Source organism: Phascolarctos cinereus, unplaced genomic scaffold, assembly GCF_003287225.1.
Source record: "Phascolarctos cinereus isolate Bilbo 61053 unplaced genomic scaffold, phaCin_HiC Scaffold_7;HRSCAF=346, whole genome shotgun sequence".
Classification (NCBI taxonomy): domain Eukaryota; kingdom Metazoa; phylum Chordata; class Mammalia; order Diprotodontia; family Phascolarctidae; genus Phascolarctos; species Phascolarctos cinereus.
Window position 1 is genome coordinate 11,179,148 of NW_027556180.1, and position 27,467 is coordinate 11,206,614.

Sequence of the window (27,467 nt, forward strand, 5' to 3'; positions counted from 1 at the left end):
ACAGCAAAAGGAAAGGACTCGAATAATTCGTCCATAGAAAGACCTGAGGTCACTTCCATACAAAGGAGCTAAAAACCATGAAGGGCTCTCAGTTCGGAATGAACACTCTGAAGATAGCAAAAGTCATACTGTAAGTAGTTACAAGAAGCCACTTTCCCTGACTCTTAATCTATCTATCCATCTTCCCTGCATCAATACACTTGAAAATGTCTTCTGCTCTTACATCTGTGTCCACCACAGCTCCTCGAAGCCTTCCCCAGTCCGACCTCTGTAGCCACGCCTGAGGTCTTCCGGAAGAATGGCTGATGAGCTCAAGGCCAGATCCCACAGTCTCATCTCTGTGCTCATACTCCTTGACTTCTCTCTGGCGACGCACACTGCTGAGTCTTCCCTTCCTTTCCGTGACGCCGAATTCTTCAGCTACGCTTCTTCTGGGCCTACCCCGTCTAATCTCCTTCAGCTCCTTAAGGAAGAGTAGAGTCCAGTGCGGCAGACGCGGCTGTTGGTCCTGGCTCTTTCTGAGTCACTGACTGACCTCTGCTGTCTCATCCACTTCCCTCACGTGGTTTTAATGACTACACTTCTGCATAATGTCTTCCGAATCTCTATCTCAAGTCCTGACTTCAATTCTGAAGCTTCCCCAGTGCTTAGACTCAACCTGTCCAAACCGCTTATTCTCCCCTCAACACTCGCCCCTTATTCTGGCTCCACTGGGTCCTCGGGACTTGAGGAGGCACCCCTGAAGCCCCAAGAATGATTGTGCATTCTCTTCCTTACATTCCACAGCCAGAAAGGAGGGGGGGGATGTCCTGCCAATGCCGTATCTGCCCAACTTCTGGCATTATTCCCACCTATGTGACTCCAGCAAAGCCTCGTCTTTGTCTGCCCACATCACGTACTCACCTGGTAAAACTGATTAAGAAGATCCATCTGTATAAAAATATCAACAGCATCAATAGGGAAAAGCTCACACACGTGCCCTGCACTTGTGGCTGACGGATGCACAAGAATTATTATGGCACCGTAAGTGATGAATGGGACAGTTTCTGTTAACACTAGAAATTAAGCTCCAGGAAGAATATGTGACATGATGAGGAACACAGACACTACACAGAATGATGGCAAGCATGTGAAGGAAAGCAGCGCCAAAAGCCAGGATTCAGGGCGTGCCAGCATGACATCACTCAAGTTCAGAAGCACACACCCTTCCTTTCCTTTAACAAGTGCCAAGTTACACGAGTGTGAGGTGGCCTGCGGGACCAGATGGACTTGCTGGAGAAATGAACTGAGTCTGCCTATTTTGTGAAGCCAAAATGCATCAACACTAACACACACAAGCTCTGCATGAAGGCAAAGCCTGTACTTTTAAAACGATCTATCAGCCATAGCCCCAAACGGGTTGGAACACACATTTAAAAAAAAATTATTTTTAGTTTTCAACCTTTACTTCCACAAGATTGAGTTCCAAATTTTCTCCCCATCTTGCCTCTCCCCCAACACCAAGTTTGCATTCTGAACACCCCTTCCCCTAATCTGCCCTCCCTTCTATCTCCTCCCCCCTTCTATTTTCCTATAGGGCAGGACAGATTTCTATATCCCACTTCCATATTTCTTATCTCCCAGTTGCATGTGAACACAATTTTTAACATGTTTCTAAAACTTTGGGTTCCAAATTCTCTCCCTTCTTCCTTCCCCACCCACCCTCATTGAGAAGGCAAGCAGCTCAATGCAGGTTATACATGTGTAGTCACGCAAAACACTTCCATAGTAGTCATGCTGTGAAAAACTAAGTATATTTCCCACAATCTTAAACCGCGCCCATTTATTCTATTCTCTTTTGACCCCCATCCCTCCTCAGAAGTGTTTGCTTCTGATTACCCCCTCCCCCAATCTGCCCTCCCCTCTATCATCCCCCCTGCTCTCTTATTCCCTTCCCCCCTATTTTCCTATAGGGGAAGATAGATTTCCACACCCAATTGAGTGTGTCATTCCCTCCTTAAGCCAAATCCGATGAGAATAAGATTCACTCATTCCCTCTCACCTTCCCCCACTTCCCCTCCACTGTAAAAGCCTTTTCTTGTCTGCTTTATGTGAGATAGTTTACCCCATTCTACTTCTCCCAGTATGATCTTCTCTTACCCCTTAATTTTATTCTCCAGATATCAACCCTTCATCTTCAATTCACCCTGTGCCATCTATCTATCTATCTATCTATCTATCTATCTATCTCTCTATCTATCTATCTATCTATGTATCCATATAATTTTTTCCTTCCAACTACCCTAATACTGACAAAAGTCTCGTGAGTTACAAATATCATCTTTCCATGCAGGAATGTGAACAGTTCAACCTTAATAAGTCCCTTATGATTTCTCTTGCCTGTTTACCTCTTCATGTTTCTCTTGAGTCTTGTATTTGAAAGTCAAATTTTCTATTCAGCTCCGGTCTTTTCATCAAGAATGCTTGAAAGTCCTCTGTTTCACTGAATGACCATTTTTTCCCCTGAAGGGGTTATACTCAGTTTTGCTGGGTAGGTGATTCTTGGTTGTAATCTTATCTCCTTTGACCTCCAGAATATCATATTCCAAGCCCTCCAGTCCATTAATGTAGAAGCTGCTAAGTCTTGATTCTGATTGTTTCCACAGTACTTGAATTGTTTCTTTCTGGCTGCTTGCAATATTTTCTCCTTGACCTGGGAACTCTGGCATTTGGCTACAATATTCCTAGGGGTTTTCCTTTGGGGATCTCTTTCAGGAGGAGATCGGTGGATTCTTTCAATTTCTATTTTGCCCTCTGGTCCTGGAATATCAGGGCAGTTTTCCTTGATAATTTCTTGAAAGATGATGTCTAGACTCTTTTTTTGATCATGGCTTTGAGATAGTCCAATAATTTTAAAATTCTCTCTCCTGGATATATTTTTCAGGTTAGCTGGTTTTTCCAATGAGGTATTTCACATTGTCTTCTATTTTTTCATTCTTTTGGTTTTGTTTTACAGTGTCTTGATTGCTCATAAAGTCACTAGCTTCCAATTGCTCCATTCTCATTTTTAAGGAAGTATTTTCTTCAGTGAGCTTTTGGACTCCCTTTTCCATTTGGCCAATTTTGCTTTTTAAGGCATTTTTCTCCTCACTAGCTTTTTGGACCTCTTTTGCCATTTGGGTTAAGCTACTTTTTTTAACGTGTTATTTTCTTCAGTATTTTTGGGTCTCCTTTAGCAAACTGTTGACTTGTTTTTCATGATTTTCTTGCATCACTCTTAGTTTTTCCTCTACTTCTCTTCCTTGCTTCTCAAAATCCTTTTTGAGCTCTTCCATGGCCTGGGACCAATTCATATTTTTCTTGGAGGGTTTGGATGTAGGAGCTTTGACTTTGTTGTTTTCTTCTGGTTGTATGTTTTGGTCTGGTCACCAAAGAAAGATTCTATGGTCTGACTTCTTTTGCGCAGTTTGCTCATGATCCCAGCCAATTACTTGAGTTACAAACTCTTTGTTAAGGTAGGGGTCTGCTTCCAGCATTGAGAATGTACTGTTCCAAGCTTTGGGGGTTTTGTGAGCTGTTTTCAGAGATACTTCTAGGGACCTGTAAGTTTTCAGTTCTTCTAAGGTGGTATGATCAAGGGCAAAGTGTTTACTCCTTTCCTGGACTGTACACTAACCTATGAGTGACCACAAGCATTCTTTTCTGCCTTGGAACCACTACATGCTCGACCACACCAGCATTTCTCCTCACCCCTGGACTGCCACCCAGAACTACAACCCAGATCGAAGCAATGCCTCAGCACCAGCAAAGAGATCCCTACAATCCCCCTCTAATCAGTGACTAGATTCCCCCTCTGGGCCGAGCTCCAGAAGCAGCACCCTGGGGCTGTGCCAGAACTGGGGTTGCAACTGAGCATCTCTCTCACCGAGGTCACAGACTTTTCTTACTGACCTTCTAAGCTGTCTTTGGCGTTTGTGAGTTGAGAAGTCTGGAAACTACTACACCTGCCTGTGATTCAGTCCTCTGAGGCCTGCTCCAGCTTTGCTGAGGCCTGGTCTTTGCTTGCTCGTTCCATACTGAACTGCATTCCTCTCCCTGTCCGGCGCAATAAACCTTCTCAATCATCTATCCAGGTTGTCTCGGGCTGGAAATTTGCTTCACTCTGTCTTTTTGTGGGTTCTGCTGCTCTAGAATTTGTTTAGAGCCATTTTCTGCAGGTATCTGGAGGGGTTTGAGGTAGAGCTGAAGCAAGTCACTGCTTTCATTCCGCCATCTTGGCTCCACCTCTGACCACATTTCTAATAAGAGCCTGCATTTATGAGTTTGAGGTTTGTAAACCGTACTACAAATGTTATCTCACAACAATTTGGATTTATTTATTTTTGTCTCTATATCCTCCATGCCTGCCAGTTCTGATCCTCACAACAACCTTGGGGGGGGGTGCTATTACGATCCTCATTGTATTGATGAGGAAATTGAAGCAGATCTAAACTCAAGTCTTCCTGACTCTGTGTCTAACACTCTCCGCTACGACAACCAGATGCTGGATTATGCAACAAACCAAAAACAATATTCTGATGTTATTGTGCAGGTATGTTACATAATACGCAGTTTTGTGTTTTCTTTTTTTACCAAAAAGCCTTTATCTTCCTTATAAGAACCAGTAATTAGACTGACTCATGGAATAACTAAACCAGAATTATTTATTGATAAAATGCTCAAGGGATACAAAACAACCCTGGAAAACAAGGGTTCTCAACATTCACCTCCAGAGGCAGAGGCTGACTATATCTTAGTCAAAGGACACACTTAGGTCTCATGGGATAACAAACCAAATTGCAGTCATGTAAAAAGAATTTAGCAATGTTTTCCAGTTCAGTATTTTAAGTGATAGCTCCCCCTGAGAAGTATTTTTACTTAAATGTACATAGGGCTTAGTTTACTTTTCTCACTTTGCATATATAAATTTTTGCTTTGTTCTAACATAGGTTATAAAGACTAGTGTAATTCAAATAACTGACCTTGAATATAAAACATGTTGAAATGTCATGGAAAAGTTGATAAAAAAGTATGTAATATAGTTAATTATACATTAAGTACTAAATAAAATACTTTTCTTAAATCTATTAATACATTGCATGTGACCACTTAAACTATCAACCGTACTAATCACATAGCTAGAGTGAACACTGGCATGTTTTGAAGGATTACGCCATCATTACAAGTTTGCAATCAATACTTCTTCACCTGTTCTTCGAGGCTTCCTGCCTTTAGCCAAACAGCAGCCTCTCTCACTGCTTTGTTATGGGCCTGCCCCCACTGTGGATCCTCCTTGGGTGGGCCTCTCTGGGACCAGCCTCCCCCTTTGAGCCTCACCTCAGACACCAAGGGGGAAGAGAAGGGAGGCCCAAGCCGGCACATACAAGAGAGAAACAAAGGTGTGGTAGGAACTTGGCCTTTAGGAACTGGAGGGAAACTGAAATGACTTGTAGACCAAGCACTGTTTGTAAATCACGGAAATGCAGGTGAAGAGCAAGCAGACGACATGGTATGTGACGCCAATGCCATCCCCCCCAGCTGCCAGAGAACAAAGTGGGACAAGGGGAAACCCAAGGAGGGGTGTTCTCTTTACCAGAGCTCGGATGCGTGAGGATGAGGTTGGTGTCACAGCCAACATAAAACCTGCTTGCTTGGGTTGGTCTTCAAAATAGCTCGTTTATAAAGTAATGAGAAAACTGTACCCAAAGTAACCGGTGCCAGCATCTCTGAGATCTAGGAATACTTTCTGTTGTAAGAAAAAAGGAGGGTTCTTTCCCTACTGACCTACTAAAGCAGAGTCCTATGGACTTTGCCCTTCTCTGACAATCTCCCCTCATTTATGACCAAAATGCTGTTTTCATTTTCTGTGTGATGGCATGAAGTCATCTTATTTCAAAAAGTACATGCTTTTTGGATCTTACTATAAAAAACTGTGTTTATAAAATAATTTTTTTAAATGACAGGGCCACACTTCCCCCTTGCCATTAGAACCTTAGAAATTACCCCTTCTAAAAGGTTACATTTTAACATGAATTATTTAAAGGTACACACTCTTCTTTGCCTTTCTAAACCAGTGATGTGAGTAACTATACGAATGTGTAAATAAATGCACCCTGGTGGGCAGCACTAAACTGGGTTTTGGGTGTTCCACAGAACAGCTTATGCCAAATAAGAACTTACAACTCCCTTGTCCTCCCCAGGGGCCATGGTGAGAGGGTCCATTAGGCCAGGCCAACAGAGGGCTCTGCTCTGGTGCTGTTAACACCTGGATTGAAAGAAGAATTCGCTCTTAGGTGTGACTCCACAGTACTATTCAATGATGCCCAGACTAGGCAGGCCAATGGGAGCCATACAAATCCAGAACAAATTCATGGCTTAGTTCTAGAAAACCAATTCCACCTAACAGTAATCATTATGTAGGAAAGAACACGAAAACATACATGTTACGGAAAAAGTATAAAATATCAATAAAATACATGTTACAAGGTACATATTACAAAAGGTACCACAACCGATCCTTAGGTAAAAATGGGGAGGAACAATTTGTAGGCCACAGGTATTGCAGAAGGTTGACTTCCTTTCAGCGATTTCATGAAAAAACATATCGGAATGTTCTTTTTCATCTCTGTAAGTGAAAGCTGTAACAACAAAGAAAGCCATCTTAGGTTAACCTTAGAAAACACCAGCACAACACTCCTTTTTGCATAATTACTTAAGACAAGCATACATTTGGTTCCTTACATGACAACGAGTGACAAGAGAATATACAAGTCTGTGGAGCGCTTGCTTTTGAGGAAAGACCCACTGCATCTTTCCGCTCCCCAACTTCCAACAGCTCCCCAGTCTCTCTGAGATCACATGTCTCACTTTCCTTTCCCCAGCCCTCCTACCACCTCCACTCCGATGCCAGCCACAAAACCCAAGGGGGACACTCCACTTTGGCTCGCAGACACAAAAGTGCCTCTCATGTTCAGGGCAGCAGAAGGGGGGGCTGGGGAGGAGACATTTAACTCTGGCGTCTCTGATGGGAGGGCTCCTTCACTTGCTATTGCCTGCTCTGTGTTCTCCTATGTAGATCTTCTCTGATTTCTGTCTGGCCTTCGTTGCTATTTGCAAAGTATGTTCACTGTGGAGCTGGCATCTGGTGGGAAAGGGGCCAAGCTTGGACAGAGAGCTTGGGGTCATAACGACAAAGCCATCAGAAGTCAGACTAAGGGAGCACACAGACAGAAGTGTAGTCTGGCACCCTTTCTCTCCGACGGGAGCAGACAGACCTCTGGCACCAAGCAGAAGAAAAGTCTTCTTTGGAGAAGAGGCTGGAGATGTCACACAAAGACAGGCCTCACTAATCACAGTGGAGCTTTTCCTACATGTCACCAAAGAAGGACAAACATCTCACTTAAAAATACAGAATTAACTCAAAAAACCTGTTTTTACACTGAAGACCATGTTACATTATGGGCAGGGAACCTGCAGGCTTCTTTGTACAAAGCACCACCTCAGCGGACCCTCACAGCAACCTGAGGTGGGTGCTGTTACCGCCCCCATCTTACCCTGGAGGAAACCGAGGTGGGCCCAGCGTCCCAGCCGGGTAGTGTCTTCAGTGCTCTGGGCACTATGGCGCCCCCAGCCGCGTAGCTAAGCCACCACCTAAATGCCCCAGAAGGACCTGTTGTGCTGCCATACACGCAGAGGATGTTGAAACCACACTGCAATCCATCACACGACGATACCACCGAGGCAAGCTCCCCCATGTCCAAAAATGGGCCTTCTCCTCGTGGCCCTCTGGCCGTGGAGGTGTTCTCTGCTTAGGCCACGCTTCCCTCTGGTCTGAGGGCCCACGTTTAAGCCACACAAACCTTCGAGAACCATGCAGGGTTTTCTTGGGGCACTGACTGACTATTCTAGATGCATCTGCTAACAAAACCACATACCCTGAGCATGTTTCCCACCTCCTGGTACTGATGATACCAAGGTCTGGAAAATGATTCTGATTATCAAATGTTAAAATCGGCACCCAAATTTTAAATGTCATAGCGTGTCACCTAACATTAGCTAGATAATAAGTGATGCCCATTTTCATGTGAAACCCTCCACCTGTGACCTAACGAGGACCGCAGGGCAGGGGTGGGTAGGGGAGGGCGTCATCCTCATTCACCATCTTCATGTCGATCAGAGTCGCAAAGGACAAATAACAAGTTTCAAAAAAGCCAGAGCGGTGACGAGACAGCACCGAACGTGGTGCCACGTTGAAGACACTTACCGTTAAGCCTGGTGCCCGTGCACAACAATATCACCGTCTCCTCCCTGCATCTGCATCTGCATCTGCGCCTGCATCCTGGCAATCATCTCCTGCATGCGACGAAGCTGCAAGAAGAGAAGAATTCGGACCCGCTCTCTTAGCCTCCCCCCCACCACGCCCATGCCTCTAAAAGGCGCTTCCCAGGAAACAGTTCTTTTAAAAGTCTGCCTGAATCAGGTAATGGATGCCTTGATCAAGAAGCCAACTTCAAAGGGCAGTGGGCAGCTTTCAGCAGTGATCTCACTGGTTTCCTCCAAGGGCTGGGAGCTCAGGCTTATCCCCAGGAGGCTCACCTGCCTGGGAGGGTGAACAAAGCTGCTGTCTAAGCAGTGGCTCTGTTTATGAGCAAAGTGGAATCAATGTTTTTATACAAGGTCAAACCTGAACAATTCAACAATAACCTTCCAAAGTGTTACAAAGAGGCCTGCTCTGTGCTTTGACTACCCAAGTTTTGGAAGGCACAAGTCCCACACAGGATGAAGATTCTGGGGAATCCAGCATCACAGAAAACCCTACGAGCCACATGGCCATGGCCGGGCCTCTGGATGTAACCACATCCTCGGTGAGGCAGGACCTAGCATCCAAGAGAAGATGCAGCTCAGGGGACCCAAGAAACAGCACCAAGGAAGGCTGGGGGGGGGGGGGGCGGCACAGGCCAGGAACGTAATAGGAATGAAAATTCACAGACCAGTGAGATTTCAATGGCTTCTGACCTAGTTAAGATCGAAGGTAGGAGCCTCGCACACCAAGAGCCTTCTCTGACCTCAGGCACATGCCAGCCCATTCTGAAACACCCTTTAAAGAGATTATAGCCGTGCGGGGTTTTCAGTTCTGCTTATTCACCTGACACATACATTGAAATGGTCAAAAAATTAGACTCATTACAATCCAAATCAAAACTATCCTTTCAAATCTTACCCTCCCCAAGTCTAGACAGACAATGCAGCATGTGATTCAGACATATAACTTCCTCTATGACTGTTTCCATTCATTCAGCGTTGCAAAGCAACGTTGTTCTTTCCTACAAATGTTTTTCTGTTTGTGATTTTGAAAGAAAGAATGATGTGGGAACTTCTACAGTTCACAATGTGGTACAAGCTATCTACTCTGAGAAAAGTATATTTGATAACAAAAAGCAAGAAAGACTCTGCTACACCCCCACACAAAACAATGCAGAGAAATGCAAAGTCCTCCCAGACCCATGTGCGGGAGCGGCCAAGGGCACCAGACGCAGGGAAACAACGCCCTCTTACCTCCGCTTCCTTTTCCAGCAGGATCTGGTCTCTATTCACTTCCTCATTTTCCACTTTCCTAACAGAAAACAGTCAATTATTACCTGCAAACAAGCAGAGGCTTCTATCTGCCCCACTGCCTATGAGCCCTGAAAACGTCTCCCTTGGGATTGTGAGTGTTTGTAAAAATTAGGATGCTTTTAGAAAAGCATTTCCCCCCAGATCAAGAAAGAACAAAAAGGGAAAGGAAATGAAGAAGCTGGAAGAAGACACCAAAAATGGAATCCTTTTATAAAGGTCACATGTCAAGCACCACCTTGTCTCCCCGCCCTGATTCTCCTTGAGGCCTTCTTTCCAGAGCCAAATGGGTGAATGTCCACCACCACCCACACCAAGGACCTGGACTCTGCCCACCTTGACCCAATCACATTTCTCAGAGGGGCCGTTCTTCCAAAACCACCCCATGGGGGCAGGTCCCACTTAAAAAAGCAGCAGGATCTGAATATCAAAGTGATTCAAGCAGAGTGAACAGATGAGCACCAGCACAAAGATTCTAAGCATAAATGTGAAGCAGGCCCGGTTAGACACATCAGGAACTTTTTAGAGCAGAAGGGGGGTCCACGAGTTGCCGCCCCTCCCATGCAGTGGGTGATCTCCCTCCTGGAGCTGCAGCACAGCACAGCAGGCCTAATGACATGCCTCTGTAATGAGGTGTCGGTCTGATAAAAACGACTAACTTTACGTACATAATGCTGATCTGAAAAAGCAGAGTTTAGTCCACATTTCTGGGGACAGGATTCAAGGCTGAGAACTGCAGAGAATTATAGCAGATCTGTTACAAAACTGCTCTGACTTCAAGGAACAATTATTCTGGAGAATGCAGATATAACTGGCACTCCCTTCCCAAGAGCTTTTCTTTCCAAGTTATTAACACTTTCCCTCCTTCTCTACTGTTGCTGACTTTCCTGGGGGAGCAGCTTAATGGCTTCAAACCTGAAGGACCAACCGTTCTGAGCGGATTCTGGCCAACTAAGTCATGCTGCAGCAGGGTAAGATGATGAAGAGGTGAAAGGACATTGAGAAAGTACAGGATGTACAGAGGAGAGAGAAAGGCAGAGAGGACTAAGGTAACTGTAAGATGACAACCTGCCGCCTCTCTTCAGTCTTTCAGAACGGAAATTCTCATAGTGAAGGTCCTGGGTCACCTCCTGGAGATCCTGCATGTGTGTACTGGAAAAGAAAGAAGCTTGGTGTGAAGCTGGGGAGTAGGCCCATGGAGAAGACCTATTTCTTCTAAGGGATGCACTTCATGCTGCTATGCTACTGAGGAAGACAAGGAGGGCTCTCACCCCTCTGCTGTACAAGGAGCGCTGCAGCTCTGTGGATACCCCATTTCCCGTGGTGTCCACTGCTCCTCTCTCGCTCCCCATGCCCATGCTGCCCAGGGGTGCAGCAATGGCTCCCAAGAGAAGCCCCTACTCTGATGTGACCCTGCTGCACATCCCCTTCCACGTTCCCTGACAGTGGGAAAGGAATTCTGTATAAAAATACCTTCTATGAGAATAGTCGAAACAGGAGCAGACAACAGAGATCCCCAAGTTCAATGTGCACATTTTAGAGGGGCAGACACTAAGGTTCTGAGATAGGGTATAGTCCTCTAGGTAGAAAGGCCACAGTCTGAGCTCCCACACCTAGCAAGCCAGAGTTGAGAAGCCTGGGGATAGGAGAGCATCAGGAGATGGCCAATGGGGACCAAGGTTTGGGTCTCAATTGCCCCATCAGAGAATAAGTGTTCCCCCAATTCCCACACATTCCTCCTGGGAAGGAAGAGTAAGACATTTATGCAGTATTTCAATTACTATGCTGAAAAGACTTTCAACTCTTTAAACACCCATTATGACATGACTGATTTAGAGAGTGGTACAATATCCTGCTAGGAAGCAGCAAAAGAACCTTTGGAATGGCTTACATCAGCATCGTTCTCAGTTTTAGGAAGTCATTATGTTCCGGATTCTCCACTTCCACAACTCCCCAAGGATAGAGGCGACCTCTAACCTTTTTGCCTTTGGCTTCAATCAGCTGATTGGATCCAACTACTGAAAATGGAATACTAGCCTGTGAAGAAATTGAAAAATGTTCATTTCCAAGAATATACCAGGATTTCTTCTATTTTCAGCAGGAAAAATCTAGGTACACAAAATACTACTTAGACAAATGTCTGTGGATCACATTCTGTCGTAACAAATACCTACAAAACAGCTTTAAGGACAAAGACTCCTAAACTTACATCACTAACAGCTCGGCCTTGTTTTCAAGTACAGTTGAAACACAAAATCCTACTACCATGAAATAACCAGGGCAATCCCTAAAAGCTCTGTGTCCCAAGATGTTTAACTGTGGACCATTCTCAATTCGATCCAGACCAACAGCAAGGACTATGTTTGAGCCTTCTTAGCTGATTCTTACCTTCAGAAGTCTAGTCTGTTCTTTAAAATCCTCATCCTCGTCTGACTCTGCGTCAGGCAAATGATAAATCTTGATACCATGCTCTTCGATTTCATCCAGAACCTGAAGAATGAGGAGAGTGTGGGCAGTCAGCAGAGGGGCACAGACCCTGAATTTGATCGGTGCAGAGAAACATTCTTCCACCAATTGGTCAACCAGCCTTCATCCAGCATGTTCACTGAGCCCTTCACTGTGCCAAGTGACAGGAGAGGCAGGGATGTGGGCACAGAGGGCAGGGCTGGAGTGCTGTGGCGCCAAGGGAGGCAGGAAGAAGGGAGGCCTGGGAGGGCTTCAATGGCTAACAGGAGTTTCTCTCTGGCCTAGCAGCTTGAGATTACAGAGCAGTGGCTGCACGATGACACGTGCACCTCAGGAGATCACATGGCAGTCAGGGGAGAAGGCAGGGTGGGGCGCTGACCAATGCACCGTGGACCATGAAGTCTCCACAGGGGTTGTTCCATAGTAGCTCCTCACAGGCCGGGGCCACCAGCCCGACTCTCTGAGCCTCACCTCCACCAACCACTCCTCCAAAGAGCTCCACATCTCTAGTCACCCCTACACCTGAGCAAGAGGGGAATGCCTTTCTTCCCAAGGCCAACCTTTCTTTTACCCTTAATCTCGCCCTGCCCTGGCCTGCTCCAGGAGCTCGCTGTATCCATCACACATCTTCACTATCTCCTTCTTCACTGCCCCCAGACATCAACAGGTCTGCCTACTGTAACTGTAAAAACCCTTCATCTGACCATTGCCCCAAATCTCTTTTCTCCTTCACTGCCCAGCTCCCAGAAAGCCTGTTCTTCACCACTTACTCACTCCTAAGGACCCGTCCATTTCTTCTCAGTCTTCTTGGCCCCTGAGCCTGGGGGTCCTCCAAGGCTCTGTCCCAGGGCCTCCGCTCTGTTCTCCCTACTCTTCTTTCTCTTAATAATCTCATCCAACGATCGCCTTTAAAGCCCAAATCTTGATAATCCATCTAACCGCTTCCCCAAATTCCATTTCCACACCACCACCTGCCTATGGGCCATCTTTCCCTCTCCGTTTCATCAGTATCATGACCTCAATACGTACAAAGAACTCCTCTCTGTCTCCCCAAACCCACTGATTTTTCATACTTCCTTAGTCCTGTTGAGGGCTCTTGGGTCTTACTAGCCTTCCCACTCCATCTCAGAGTGATTGCTGTCTTTTTTCTGCCTCGCACCTCACATGGTCAGCTGACAAGGCTTACAGATTCTACTTCCACATGTCATACTCACTGTCCCTTCACGTGGCTATAGCCTTAGCTTAGACCTTCATGATTTCTCACCAGAACAATTTTTAAATAGTTTTCTGATGTTTTTCTGCTTCCAGCTTTTTCTCACACAGCTACTCAAAGAATTTCTCTATGGCACAGGTATGACCATGCCTCCCCTTGCTCAAAAGCCTTCAGGAAGGCCTCTCTCTTGCTTATAGGATAAGTCAATTAATTAACAAGCATTTATTAAGGTCCTAGTACAGTGCAAGCCACTTCCTGACCAGATAAAAGAGGGAAGGCTGGTTTCATGAATAGAAATAGGGAAGGAAGAAAAGGGGAGTTTTGTGGGATTGGAATCAAGAGACTGAAGAGTGGGCAGTCAACAAATGGTAGTGATGAGCATAAGAGCCAGTCAAGAGGAAGGAACTGGCCTATTCGCCTCTTCCCCAAGCAGCCCTGGAAGGCAGTCCCTCACGCATTGGTCAGAATCCTTGCCTTCCTCTGAGGCTCTATGCAGATGTCCACTCCTCCTTAAAAGGGGGGTCTCTTCCAATGACATTGTGAACTTCCAGAGAACAAGGACTGCCTCAGTTATTCTATCCCAGCCTAACAGAGTGTTTGCCACATGTTAAGTGCCTGACTCTATATGTCTGCCATAGGGGAAAAGGGAGAGAAGGTGGAACTTCATTTAAAAAATTTAATTAAAAAAAAAATTATTTTCTGACCACTCTGTCTGGGTGACTTGGGCTTGACAGACCTGGTTCTGCCCCTTCTCAACCCTTTCCAGATAATGGCCCTTCCAGGCTGTCTCCCGGCTTCTGTCCTCTCGGGAGACCAGCTCAAGTTTCTCCAGTGATTCTTCCTTTGACATGGTCTGACCGCATCACAGGCTGGTAGGGCTGCAAGTACACTGGCCAATCTGATTATTTTTATTGGTGAAGCTTCAGACCAGCCAAGGCTTACTGGTGATCAGTACTGAATTTACAACTAACTCAATCTGTCATCTTGTATTTCCATAACTGATTTTTGACTTTAAGACAGAATTTAATTATCCCTATCAAATTTTACTTTGTTCTCAAAGAGGCAACACAGTGTAATGGATACAGTCCTGGCCCTAAGAATCAGGAGGCCTGGGTTCAATCAATCAATAAACATAGATTAAAAGTCTGCTAGGTGCTGGGCACTGTGCTAAGGCATGAGACACAAAGATGGGCCCTCAAGGAGGCCCCAATCTAATTCTTGAGACAACATGCAAACAAGTAAATACAAACAAGCTCTATACAGGATAAGTAGGAAGTAGTGAACCGAGGGAAGGCTTCCTGTAGAAGGCAGGATGTTAGCTGTGGCTTAAAGGAGGCCAGTGGTCAGAGCAGAGGGAGAGTGTCCCTGGCCTGGGAGGCAGCCAGAGAGAAGGCCCAGAGCCGAGAGGGAGTGTCTTGTCTGCGGGGCAGCCACGAGGCTGGGGGCACCGGAGAGCAGTGTACGTGGTACAGGAAGACTGGAAAGGGAAGGGGAGGGGCTCAGTCATGGGGGCTTTCAATGCCAAGCACAGCATTCGTATTCAATCTTGGAAGTAATAGGGAGCTAACAGATTTCACTGAGTAGATGTGTGTGTGCGCGCGCGCGTGCACGCACGCGTGTGAGCAAGCTCAAGCGCTTGCTCCAGCAAGCGAGCGCGACGGTCGCATCCGCACTTTAAGGAAAAATCACCGCGGTGGCCGAGCAGAGGGACGGCAGATGCACGAGCAGATTGTTGCAACGATCCAGGGCGTGCGCCACCCGGGTGGCAGCGGCGTCGGAGAAGAGAAGGGTTAAATGCCACCAGCCATCCGAGAAGCTGATCGCAGGGACATCGCCATCTTTCAAAGTCGGTTTCCTCATTTGTAAAAGGAGACAATTTCCATGGCCTACCCGGCAGGGTTAGGTCTGTGAAACATTTCAATGCTATACAAGCAGGAGCTGTCACTGCTCTTAAATTTCTGCGGATTATTTCAGTCTTTTGCAGTATTTTCTGGGTCTCGATTCTGTCATCTAACGCAGATGTCAAACTCCTGTGCCAAGAGAACTGCCCCACCAGATTAAAATGGAAAACATTCAACAAAACAAACAAAATACAACACGGACCATGTCAATCTGTGGCTTTCTAAGTCACCATGATCCATTTCTCTTCGAGCACAGCTGTCAGTTAACAATGATGGGGCTCTTCACATATACCATCCCCCAACAATTCCACTGTCACCACCCCATTTTACAGAAAAGGAAAATGAAGCTTAGGGAGATGAGCTGATTTGCCTGGGGATGCACAGCCAGTTCACGTCTGAGGCAGGATCTGAACTCACGCTGCCTTCAAACTTGAGGAAGATGCTGCCTACATTTTCTTCCAAGTCTAAACAGAAAGGACAGAGCTGCCAAGGATGGTCACACAGCACACAGCTGAGCAACTCTTTTCTCCAAAGACAAGCCGCCCCGACACCCTCGGGCTCCAGCCTCTGCAGGGGTCTCTGCTGGCATGGTGACGCGTTGCCCAGGTCACCCCCCCCCCCCATGCCTCAGTTTGTGGCACGACCAAAAGAAGGAAGGAATGTCGGTTTCACCTGGTTTAAGAAGGGAAGGGGAGGGGAGGCCACCAGGATCCACCTAGAAATCCCAAGTGGTCACGAACCATCCGTTCAAATGTGCCTAGAAGTCTGCCAAGGCACAAAGTCAAGCTTCACTGGTGACACTTCCCAGATTCTACTTCTCTGTCATTTTTGAAAATGGAGGTCATATCGCTTCCCTCTCTTGGCTGCTCTGACACTTTTTCAATCATTTTAACAGTCCCATCATTCTACCATTCTTGCTCATGCCTCACCTCCTCCCTGACCCTGGGGCTTCCCGTACAGCCTCAGTGCCCGGCTCCTCCCCTCTCCAGGCTGCACATGACTCTGCCGAAGGTGAGGACGAGCCACAGAGGAGCCTGGCTGCCCTCTTTTCCTTAGGATTTCTTTGAGCACACACAACCAAGTCTTTAGCATTCTTCCCAAGTCCCTGTCTATTCTTCAGACGATATTCTCAGAGCCCATGCCCTTTTTTTGGGTGGTCTGGAGAAAGTACTGAAAGGTCTCCTCCTGTAAACAACAGCCAACCCCCCAAGTCTGGCTGTAAAGACAACAAAGCACAGCATCTTTCCGGCTGGGCCTCGATTCTGGAGGCAAACAGAAGAGCCGAGCAGATGCAGACTCACCCTCTTCTTCAGCCGCTCTCTCTCCTTCAGGGTCAGAGTGTCAGCTTTGGCAATCACAGGCACAATATTCACTTTATTGTGAATCGCTTTCATAAACTCCACATCTAAAGGTTTGAGTCTGAAAAAAGCACAAGGGTCACAGCAGGTATTTGAAAGAACCCAGGCCCAAAGTTTTTCAAATTTAGTGCAATTCTCAGGAGGGAAGACACCTACAGGAACTCTTTCCAAATCTAAAGGAACAGCACTGGGGCCACCTGATCCAAGCATCGCACTTAACACAGAGGCTTACAGAGCATGAGAAGCGCCTACCCGTGTCCAAAAGGTGAAATAAAATAGAAGCAGCAGTGGACGCGGTTATCTATGATGTGCCGTCGGTTCAAGCCACTTTCATCATGCAGATACCGTTCAAACTGCTCATCGATGTAGGAGATGATCGTCTTGAAGCTAAGAACAGCACATGGACTTTACAAATCGAGCCTGTCCCCCCACGGTACCTCCCCTTCCCGAATGAATTCGGCTATTCACAACTCGGAGTGCGCTGTGCTTCAGAAAATGCTGTAAACGATGGCCAAGTTTCCTAAAAAACCTGTAAAAAGCTATTTAATTCCATGCAGCAGCAACAACTCTGAGCTGATTATTTTTTGCCTTCTTTCCCTTCACAACATTTCAAGTAGGTTCTAGGTTAAAATAGGCTTCTATAGTAAGGCTAGACTGAAAATGGTTCTTTTGGTAGAAGAGTAGGGAATGCTGCCTGGGGAGAAGGGAAGGCTTCCGAGAGCATGGATTTTTAAGGTGCCCCAGCACAGTTACGAAGGGAAGGGCGGGCACTTGTATATCAAGAGCCTTACTACACTGGGAATGCCCCACTCTCGGCACCATGAACAGCATTTGGCCACACTTGTATCCCAGGACATTCTCAGAAAAAATGGATGGTAAGTCTCGTGTAAGACGACTTCAAACAAATGTCCTTGTTTATTTAATGCTCCTTGAGCCTCTGAGAGTTAAAATCCTTTAACTTCCTAAACACAAACACCTCAGCATTTTGTGCCATTACCAAAGTCAGGAATCGCTCATTAATGATAATGAATTAAAGTAATTCAGATTTTTATTTTCAGTCACTGAGCATCAGGCTGTCCTGTAAACAGCACATAGCACATACCAGTCACGGCAGTTAATTGCATCCCCATAGCCTGGTGTGTCGACAACAGTAAGACGGAGCTTGACCCCTCTCTCTTCAATCTCCACTGTGGATGCCTCAATCTGCACCGTCCTTTCTATTTTCTCTAGAAAAGAAGACATTTCAGGAGAAGGATTAAATGATGATCGGTGTTCTTATAAACATGCGTGTGAGCACAGAAGGAATGGGCTAGAGATGGCAGGATCAGGGCAGAATTAAGAAATGCTACTTGAGTTAGTGAAGGGACAAGTAAGAACCAGGACTGATGTGCTGTCTGTAAAGGTAAAAACCCAAAGTTGTACCAACAGCATGCGGGTTTAACTCGTGAAGCACTGTCAAACTGAGACTGAGCTGGAAGGCTGCTTAGAGGTCTATCTCATTTTGTAAACAAAGAAAGTGGCCCAGAAGAGGGTGCCCTGACCAAAGTCACCGATGGAGCACAGGATGAGCATTTTGTAAGTGCCTCTGACGTGCCAGGCCCAGTCCCGAGCACTTTACAAATATCGATTCCCTTGATTCTCACGATTCTGTGAGGTAGGTGCTCTTATTCCCCCCCCCCCATTTAGTAAAGTGACTTGCCCTGGGTCACACAGCTAGTCAGTGTCTGAGGCTGGATTTGAACTCAGGCTCCATCCACTGGTGGTAAACAGCAGCACCAGGGTTTGAATTTAGCCCTCTGACCACACAGCCACAAATCCTCTCAGGGTCATGAGGGTGCAGTCTACAGGGTAAGAAAGACAGGAAATAGTTTAAAATATCCATGAGCTCTCTCCAGGACCAGCCACACAACCTAAGGCACCCATTCCTGATCTTCAAACTCATTCTGAGGCCAGCAGCGTGGTGCCTGAGTTCTGACCTTAAGAAGGCAGGAAGGCCGCAGTGTAGGACTATCAATTAAGCGCTATGTCAGAACGCCATCGCTCACACAGACTCACACCTAAGACAGTGCAGGAATCTTTTGTTTACCTGCTGCCCCGGGAATGACCCTTTCTGGGTACAAGTCCGTCAAGAACAGGCTATTGATGAGAGTAGATTTTCCCAATCCGGATTCCCCTAGAAAAGAAGTACAGGAACACTCAGGACTCCAAACACGAGGCACAAGTCACCTCTACACACACACACACACACAAAATATGTTGGTCTTTGCTCACTTCCAGAACAGACCATAAATGGAAATCTTCAGCTGTGATTTTCAGGAAGACTTTAATGACATCCAGCATAAATATACAACAAGAGCTTTGCAGAGCTGCCTAAGGAAATGAGAGCTTAAGCGATGCCCCTGCTGTCACCATGCGAGCAATACGTGTGAGGGGGATGTAAGCCAAGGTTTTCTTGAGCTCTGCCCTCATTGTTATGGGACATAATACCTATGAGAAGAGACCGAGGAGAGTGCCTTGGCACTCACAGGGAGGAGCACGCAAGTGTGCACACATGGGAGGACATGGTGCAGAGGGACCAGGAACCAGGAGGGAGTTAGTGAGAAATGGTCATCATTGTGGGAGGAGAACCAGGACAGAATAATGGGACTGAAGCTTTAGGACGGGTGAAGAGCACAGAAGGGGTGGCCTTTCTCCCGCTTATCTATGAAGGCAAAAACTATGTCTGAAGAGGCCACTGGAGGTCTTGGAGACAGCAGCTTTAGGAAAGGGGCATAATGAGAAGTCAGACCCTTTCTTAAGTAATTAAGAAATGAATGGACAGTGAGGAAGCAGAGGCAGAGGACAAAACGGAGCAAGGGGACCATCGATGGCTGGAGGCACAGCTGTGTGGATGAAGAGGCCTTATTTTTAATATCAAGGAGAGCTGAGAGGGAATGGGTGATCAAGCAAGAGCCTGGAGCGGGGAGCCGGTGGGGACGGTTAAAGGCGTCAATCAATGAGTTTTCAGATACCGGGTCAAGACTGAAAGGTGGGAGGATGGAGCAGGACAGCAGGGAGAGAGAGGGGGCGAGCAGGAAATGGAATAATCAAGCACAATTTTGAAGCTCCACATCTCGGAACAAGGACAGCTCTGAGAGCCGGGAAAAGGTCAGGTTTGATCATCCTCTGGGGGTGGGCTGAAGCTAAGCAGAGACAGCAAAGAAGAGACTGAAAAGAGGCCCAAGGTGAGAGAACTTCATAAGGTGAAGAGTGAAATCACTGTGATGGGATAATGGCACCGTAGGGACATGGAGATACAAGGCCAGGCACAGCAGTTACGGGGTAGAACGAGAATCTTCTGGAGACAACAACAAGAACGGGACAGAAGATGACAAGTGGATGGGATCAATTTCAAAGAAGGAAAAGCTGAGTGACTGAGACTGAACAAAGATGGGGAAGTGGCCATACAAGAAGCATGCTGATGTCTCCTCCTGGCCCTGGGGGTTGGTGGCAAGCCTACAAAAGGAGTGGGAAGCAGGCGAGGGGCACCTGCAGGGGTGTGGTACTCAGGAGAAAGCGAGGGTAGTGCCAAGAGGTAGAGAATACTGACACAGTAACAGCCATACTTGGCTTAAATGCCAAATCCAAGAGTCGGCTCTATTTGCTCATGGGGAGGTAGTAGGGAATCACTGCATCCTGAATGAAACAAGCCCACCGCTGGGCTAGTGTGAGCAGCCACGTTACTCCTATCTTCTCCTTCCATTTTCTAGGGCTGCGAATCACAAAGGCCAGGACATGAAGCCAACTCCTCAGCATCTCACAGGGACACCGCCAGGATTCCAGCCCCATTCCTGATGCCAGAGCAGCATTCTCTCCCCCACCTACCAGATGGCCACACTGACTCAGCTTGGACCTGTCTGGAGCATTCACGACTCCCTTCAGAGTCCTAGGAAAAGGATAACCTTGGACTTTTCAGCCCATCTTGATCTAATCCTGGGGGCCAATTAAGTTTAAGCAACTTCCTATGAAAGAGAATTGGGCAACAGGAGAAACTAAGGTTGCAGAGAGACTGTCACAAAAGTGCAGGATGCCATCTTGCTGCGTCTGCATGGTTTTCTCCCGTGTGCTTATCTCATGGTTCCCCTCTACACCCTTTTCTCTTTGGGGGCCCACAGGTATGGTGTCCTTCCCTGCAGCTGGCCAGGAGGGCTCACGCTACTATTCTCCCTCCAAAGGACAGAACGCTGACTGCCTCACTAATACACACATCTTCCATTCCAACGGTTCCCTCTAGGTCACAGGGTCACCCTAGAGACTGAAATCCCCTATGGTCAGGACAGAGTAGGGGAGCCTATTTTATGATCATAACCTCTAGAGACGGGCCGTAAGGCCTTCTTCGCTAAGTACAGATTACCACATAGAGAACAGATAACAGTCCCCAGCTATGTCAGGGCTAGAATTCAAGCTTAATTCTTTACAGGGTCACGCTAGCAATAGGCCAATTCTACCACAGGTGATCACTAATATTTCACCCTTGAGTTGACTGAGAACACACACAGATGCCAATGCTGGCAATCACACCTAGGGTGTACAGACAGCTTGGTCTAGAACCTCGTACACTTACCACTGTTTGTTTTACGACCTGTGGACCACTGAAGTGCAGTGATAATTTCCCTAATATTCTATAGAGTAAAGAAAACCACTCATTCCACCTATCCTTTCCTTGTCTTTCTGAACCTTCTGTTCCAGGTTCTCACTAAGCCTCCAGCTGACAGCCTGCCTGGGCACTGGTTCAGTATCCTTTGCAAAGTGCACCTCAAGTTTTCCGTGCCTAATTTCTAGTTTGGAACCGAAGTGCTTCTTTATTTTTCCTGACCGCGCTGTCTCTGCTCTCTTCCCTTTGGTGTACCCTGGCGGTCCTTAGGCTGGCTGGTTTTAGTTTTGTCTATGGGTTGTGATCTGACATCTGTCTGGTGCTGGAAGGGTCACAAAGCGCTCTGCTTAGAGCACTGTGCTTGGTACAATCCTGCAAGGCCCCGAAGGTGTTGATGCCTATCCCAGGGGATTCAGGTGAAATGTCTTGTTCAGGGTCATAGAACGGTGAACATCCAAGGTGCCACAGAACGGATCTTGCTGGATTCTAAGTCCATCTCCTCTAGGTTTCCTACGGCTATTATTAACTCGCTCCACTAAAACTGAAAAAATTCGTGTGGTTTTGCCTCCTGAACCAGGGAGGCTGAATCTGGATTGAGATTATTATTCAGGACAAGTGTGATAAAAATCACTTCTATTTAGGAAGCAGTTGTTTTATCTTACTATGATTACTCATTATCAACATGCTCCAAAAATTCTCCCATCAATATCAGATTATTACCTAGAATTCGGGGGGGGGGAGTGCAGAGAAAGAAAATTACAATGAACTTCTAGGTCTGCAGTAATATCAGCTCAACAATGGATGAGACAACAGGCTAAAGTTCAATTGACCAGAGCTGCTTAACTTAAAATACAATGCCCATAATGCTATGTTTAGTTTCCTCCTCCTTCTGCTCCTCTCTAAAAGATAAAACAAAACCAGGAGCTAAGATGTTAACAGTTTTCTTCCCTCTCAAGATACGATTTCCATTTTTGATACTACAATTCTGGAAGAGAGAGTCTCACGCTAATAGCTCCAAATTAATTTCACTAAATTTCAGGGCACAGGAGGCCACAAAAATTTCTTACCAACTACCATCAGTGTGAACTCAAAACCTTTTTTCACAGATTTTCGGTGGACTTGATTGGGAAGATTTGCAAATCCAACGTAGCCAGGAGTTTCTGGATTTGTAAACTGAGCAGGCTGTTGCTGAAACAAAATTCAAAATATCGTGAGTAATATTTTTAGTAATAATATTAGTATTTATATTGTAGTAATAATATTAATAATTAAGTTTCAATTAATCAGTCAGGACAACAAAACTATAACAAGTACAAAATTATCAACCATAATTTTTTTCTTTTCTTTTTAAACTTATCTTTTTAAAAATCGTTTATAAACTATCAAAACCAGCACAAAGGATAAGCTAGGAAAAAACCTTTGGGTGGTGGAGGGTGTATAGATGAGGGATACTTGCCAATATTATTTAATGCATATATACTAATATAGTATACAACACACACATCATGCTACATTACAACATATAACAATTTGTAATTAATATTCTAATTAAGCCATACATATAGAGATACACAACCATGTATTGTGAGGATACAGTTTTTACAGTGATGTCTTTAGTGAACAGAAACACAGAGGCATGATTTCAAATCTTGCTTTAGGGGCAACATGTCTCCTGGCTCATCACAAGACCTCACTTGCTCAGTGCACAGGGCAAGGGAGCGCTGGACGGGGAATCAGAGAACCTCCTGAACGCGTCACTACCAAGGCGTGTTTTGGTGAGTCTCTGAGCAGCAGAGCAGTTTCCTCATCTTTAACGAGAAGGGATTGGCCTAGATCATCGCCCGAGGTCTTTCCATCTCTAAATCGAACATCTCATCCAACTTACACCAATTCTGAGTGACTTCTACCAACGTGACTCTCCTTTCAGGTGAAACCTAAGCTAGGGAGGCCACAGGACTTGTCAGTTACGTGGTTACTCTTAATGTGTCCTGGGGCAGAATCAAACCCAGCTCTGTTCACTACAAATGACATCCAGGTTTTCTGGATTTGTAAACTGAGCAGGCTGTTGCTGAAACAAAATTCAAAATATCGTGAGTGAAAAACTCAAGTGATCAGGCGGGCGGGCAGGCAGGCAGACAGACAGACAGACAGCAGGCAGCCTCCTCCACTGGAAAATCCCAGGTGTTCTAAATTTTTCCTTATGTTGGAATAAAACCTGATATTTCCATCCCGTTTTTCTTTCACTATTCAACATGTGCCACCCTACCTAATGTGTGTCATGGTGCTAAAACACACCACCTGTGCCTTTATTTAAACCACTGATAAGAACCAACTTTAAAGGGTGATTTCCCGAGCTGGCCACTGCACTTTGGGTCAAAGTTCTCCTAATCGAACTTCCTCAGCTCCCAGGGATGAAGAAGTTCTTCTGAATAATTCTGGGTTACACAGTCACAACTCCTCCTATTTCTTTCCCCTAAGAAAGCTAGAGGGGAATTCAAGGCAAACCATCGCTACTGGGCACCCTCACAGTGGACCTGAAAGTGTGTATATAGGTATATGGTATAGGAACGGGAGGAACAGAGATGGGGTGCAGTTATTTTTAGGCAGCCAGCTTCTTGAATGAAAGGAACTCTGCTCCTTGCAGAAGACTGTCCCAGGTGCTGCCTGGGCCTGCAAATCTGATGGAGAGGTCTGCTCTCCATCTGTGCTATAAACACACAATTAACTAAAAAACTAAATTAAACCTTCCCCATAAAAACAAAAAACACAAACATCAACCCAAACTCCAATGTTCCCATGATCAAAGTTTACATGGAGAAGAGGCTTGAAAAGATACAATATAGCCAACTTATAATCAGACGTATAAAAAAGTAGAGCCTGCTGGGAAGTTACCTGGTCTTTTTGGTTGGCTAAAGACCCAGAATTCATTTCTTGTGAATTTACATTACAGATACATCCACACCCCTCCCCTCATTAAATTAAACCATACTGAGGGGCACAAAAAGCCTCTGAATAAATGACTGCATAGCCTCTTAGTGAATGCTAACACGCTAAGTAAAGTCGTCATCTTCTTTCCATCATCTCCGAGCCTCTTGGTCAAAGCTTTGCAAAGCAAGTAATAAAACTGCGACTTAATTAAAAAAATTCAAATTCAGACAGGCTTTCCCCACAATTAGTTTGAATGCACCAGGTTTTATTATCTACTCCCAAACTTCTCCAGCTCTTTTGTTGTTTTATTTCTGTGTGCTTTTCCTATCTTACGATGTGTTGAGGTGCCACCACTATCCTTCCAGTCATCCCAGCTCCCCCTTGCCTCCCCATCCAATACGTGGCTGAGCCTCCTTTCCCCCTTCATGGCATCTCTTGTACAGGCTTCCTCTCTCTCAGCTCATAGCCACCACCCACATTACCTCACCTAGATTACTGCAACTGCCAGCTTCAAGGCTTTCCCCATTCCAACCCATTCCCTTAGATTCAACTGCAAAAGGTATTGTTCTAAAGTAAAGGTCTGTTCAAGGAAAGCAAAATTTAATAAAAGTTCATCAATATTTTCTCCTCTGCATATTTCAGATGGTTCATAGTTTTAAAAAAACCTTCTATATGTTATCAATACATTAACATGCTTGGCATCAAGAAAAAGCTCACACAGCAAGAACCTAATCGCTTTAATGCAAATGACAATGAGAACTAGTAACACTAAGCTGTAAGCAAAGCCTATAAAAGAATTTATTTTAAAAATTATTCTTATGCCTATCAATTAGAGAATGGCTGAACAAGCTGTGGTATATGAATGTAATGGAATACTACTGTGCTATAAGAAATGATGAGCAGGCAGACTTCAGAAAAACCTGGAAAGACCTGTATGGTCTGATGCTGAGTGAAGTGAGCAGAACCAGGAGAACGTTGTTCTCAGTAACGCTGTGCGATGACTAACATTGATAGACTTGGCCCTTCTCAGCAATGCAAGGATCTAAGATATCTCCAAAGGTCTCATGATAGGAAATGCTATCCATATCCAAAGAAAGAATGATAGAGTTTGAATGCAGATCGAAGGATACTATTTGCTATTTTTTTCTCTTGTTTTGTTTCCTCTTTCTGGTGGTTCCTATTGGTTCTAATTCTTCCTTACAACACAACTAACGTAAAATGTTTAACAGGAATGTATATGTATAGCCTATATTAGATTGCATGCCATCTTGGGGAGGGAGGGGGAGAAAAATTTAAAACTCAAAAGCTTATGGAAGTGATTGTCGATAAATCAAAATAAATTAATAGAACAAAATTTTTAAAAATTATTCTTTTTCTTCTCAAGTCTTAATTTCTTTCATATCAGGCCTAATTTTACCTTAGGCCACGAGCACATGGCTCTGGGCAAATCTGCAAGGCTAATCTAAACTAACTCATCAAATTAAAGAGGAAGCAGTAAATGTCATGAAATTTAAATAACAAGAAATTAAAATTGCTTTATGATTTATCTATCAGTAGTGATCCGCAGAGGCTGCATCAGTCTACCAGAATACATGGAAATAAAACCCACCTGAAACCAAAGATAAAAATCACCTGTTAAAGTAGCCCAAATCCCCTTCTATGCCAATTAAGCAAATATATAGTTTTTAAAACATGTACACAAACACATACATAATGGGAAAACTAGGAATTTATTCGAACATTTAAATCATAATGTATGTGAAGATAATCTCTTACCTTAGACATCTTCAATGAAGTTCAGTTACCTGTAATAAGAGTTTTAATTTATTACCATTTGGATTACAAGAAAGGGCTACTAAGGCATTACTTTTCACATAGATTCTGGACTGAATTAAGCAGTGTAGTACAGCAGAAATAGCACGGGTTCTGGATTCACAAGAACCAACTCTGAATTCTAGAGATAATACTTAGCAGAGTTCTGAGATTCAGGGAAACTCATCCAACTCCTCGGAGGCTGGTTTCTTGGGTTCACAAGATGGGGATTCTCACTAATCTACCTCACAGAGCTGAGAAAATCAGTTTGGAACTATAAAAGAAGCGTCAAGTACTTTAGTTCTTCCTAAAATTTTAGAAATTATTTCTATTTTAACATCCCTTCAAAACTGTTTTTAAGTTCCAAATTTTCTCCCTCCACCTCCCCCCAGAAGTCAAGCAACATATCAGTTATACATGTGAAATCATGCAAAACATTTCCACGTCAGCCACCCTGCAAAAATAAATACATGAAAGCGGAAAAAAAAGTTACACTTCAGTCTGTACTCAGAGTTCATCAGTTCTCTCTCCACAGCTGGGACAGCACTTTTCATCATGAGTCCTCTGGAATTATCTTGCATCACTGTCTTGATTAGAGTAGCCAAATTTTTCAGTTATCATTGTATAACATTGCTATTGCTGCATCCAATAGTCCCCTGGTTCTGCCTACTTCACGTTGCATCAGTTCATTTGTCTTCCCAGGTTTTTCTGAAATCATCCTGCTTGTCATTTCTTACAGCACAATAGCACAATCACACACCACAACTTGTTCAGCCATTCCCCAGCTGATGGGTATCCCCTCAATTTCCAATTCTTTGCCACTACAAAAAGAGCTGCTATATTTGTACATATTGGTACTTTTTTCTTTCTTTGGGATACAGACCTAATGGTAGTGTTACTGGGTCAAAAGGTATGGAGAAAATTTATAGTCCTATGGGCATAGGCCCATGTTGTTCTCCAGAATGGTTGGATAAGTTCACAACTCCACCAACAGTGCATTAGTGTCTTCCTATGTTCCCACATTCCCTCCAGCATCTGTCATGTTAGCCAATCTGATATAGATTTGAGGTGGTACCTTGAAGTTGTTTGCATTTCTCTAATCATAAGTGATTTAGAACATTTTTTTCATATGACTATTGATAGCTGTGATTTCTTCTTTTGAAAGTTGCCTTTCATATCCTTTTACAATTTTTAATTGGAGAAATGGCTCTTATTTTTATAAACTTGATTGATTTCCTTATATATTTAAGAAATGAGGTCTTTATCAGAGAACCTTGCTGGACAAATTTTTGCAAAATGTAGTTTTCCTGATTATCTCTTTTAATTAGGTCTATTTTTGCTTTTGTTCTGTCTGAGATCAAGATTGGTACTCCTGTCTTTTTCATTTCAGCTGAAGCAGGACAGATTCTGCTCCAGCCCCTTATTTTAACTCTGTATGTGTCTTTCTGTTTCAAGTGTCTTTCTTGTAAACAACATATTGTTGGATTCTGGTTTCTAATCCATTCTGCTATTTACTTCTATTTTAT

The 27,467-nt window shown here is 44.9% G+C and overlaps 1 protein-coding gene across 1 annotated transcript; it reads right to left on the reverse strand.

Moving 5' to 3' along the window:
- Nucleotides 1-4,664: 4,664 nt before the first annotated feature.
- On the reverse strand, nt 4,665-25,934 carry SEPTIN2 (septin 2). The gene is made up of 12 exons (XM_020989000.2): nt 25,906-25,934; nt 22,269-22,389; nt 18,655-18,741; nt 17,671-17,794; nt 16,821-16,955; nt 16,512-16,629; nt 12,019-12,120; nt 11,522-11,667; nt 10,699-10,782; nt 9,574-9,631; nt 8,282-8,385; nt 4,665-6,656 (listed from the first exon to the last, which is right to left on the reverse strand). Exons 1-11 carry the CDS (start codon nt 25,912-25,914, stop codon nt 8,284-8,286), a joined length of 1,086 nt encoding a protein of 361 aa, XP_020844659.1. The 5' UTR covers nt 25,915-25,934; the 3' UTR covers nt 4,665-6,656; nt 8,282-8,283.
- Between the last annotated feature and the right edge of the window lie 1,533 nt (nt 25,935-27,467).

Excerpts from the sequence above, each read along its gene's own strand:
- SEPTIN2 (XM_020989000.2), bottom strand. Across the intron at positions 11,668-12,018 it reads AACAGACTAGACTTCTGAAG|GCTAGTATTCCATTTTCAGT; the intron begins GTAAGAATCAGC and ends ATTTCTTCACAG. Across the intron at positions 10,783-11,521 it reads AAACTGAGAACGATGCTGAT|TACACACATGCAGGATCTCC; the intron begins GTAAGCCATTCC and ends TTTCTTTTCCAG.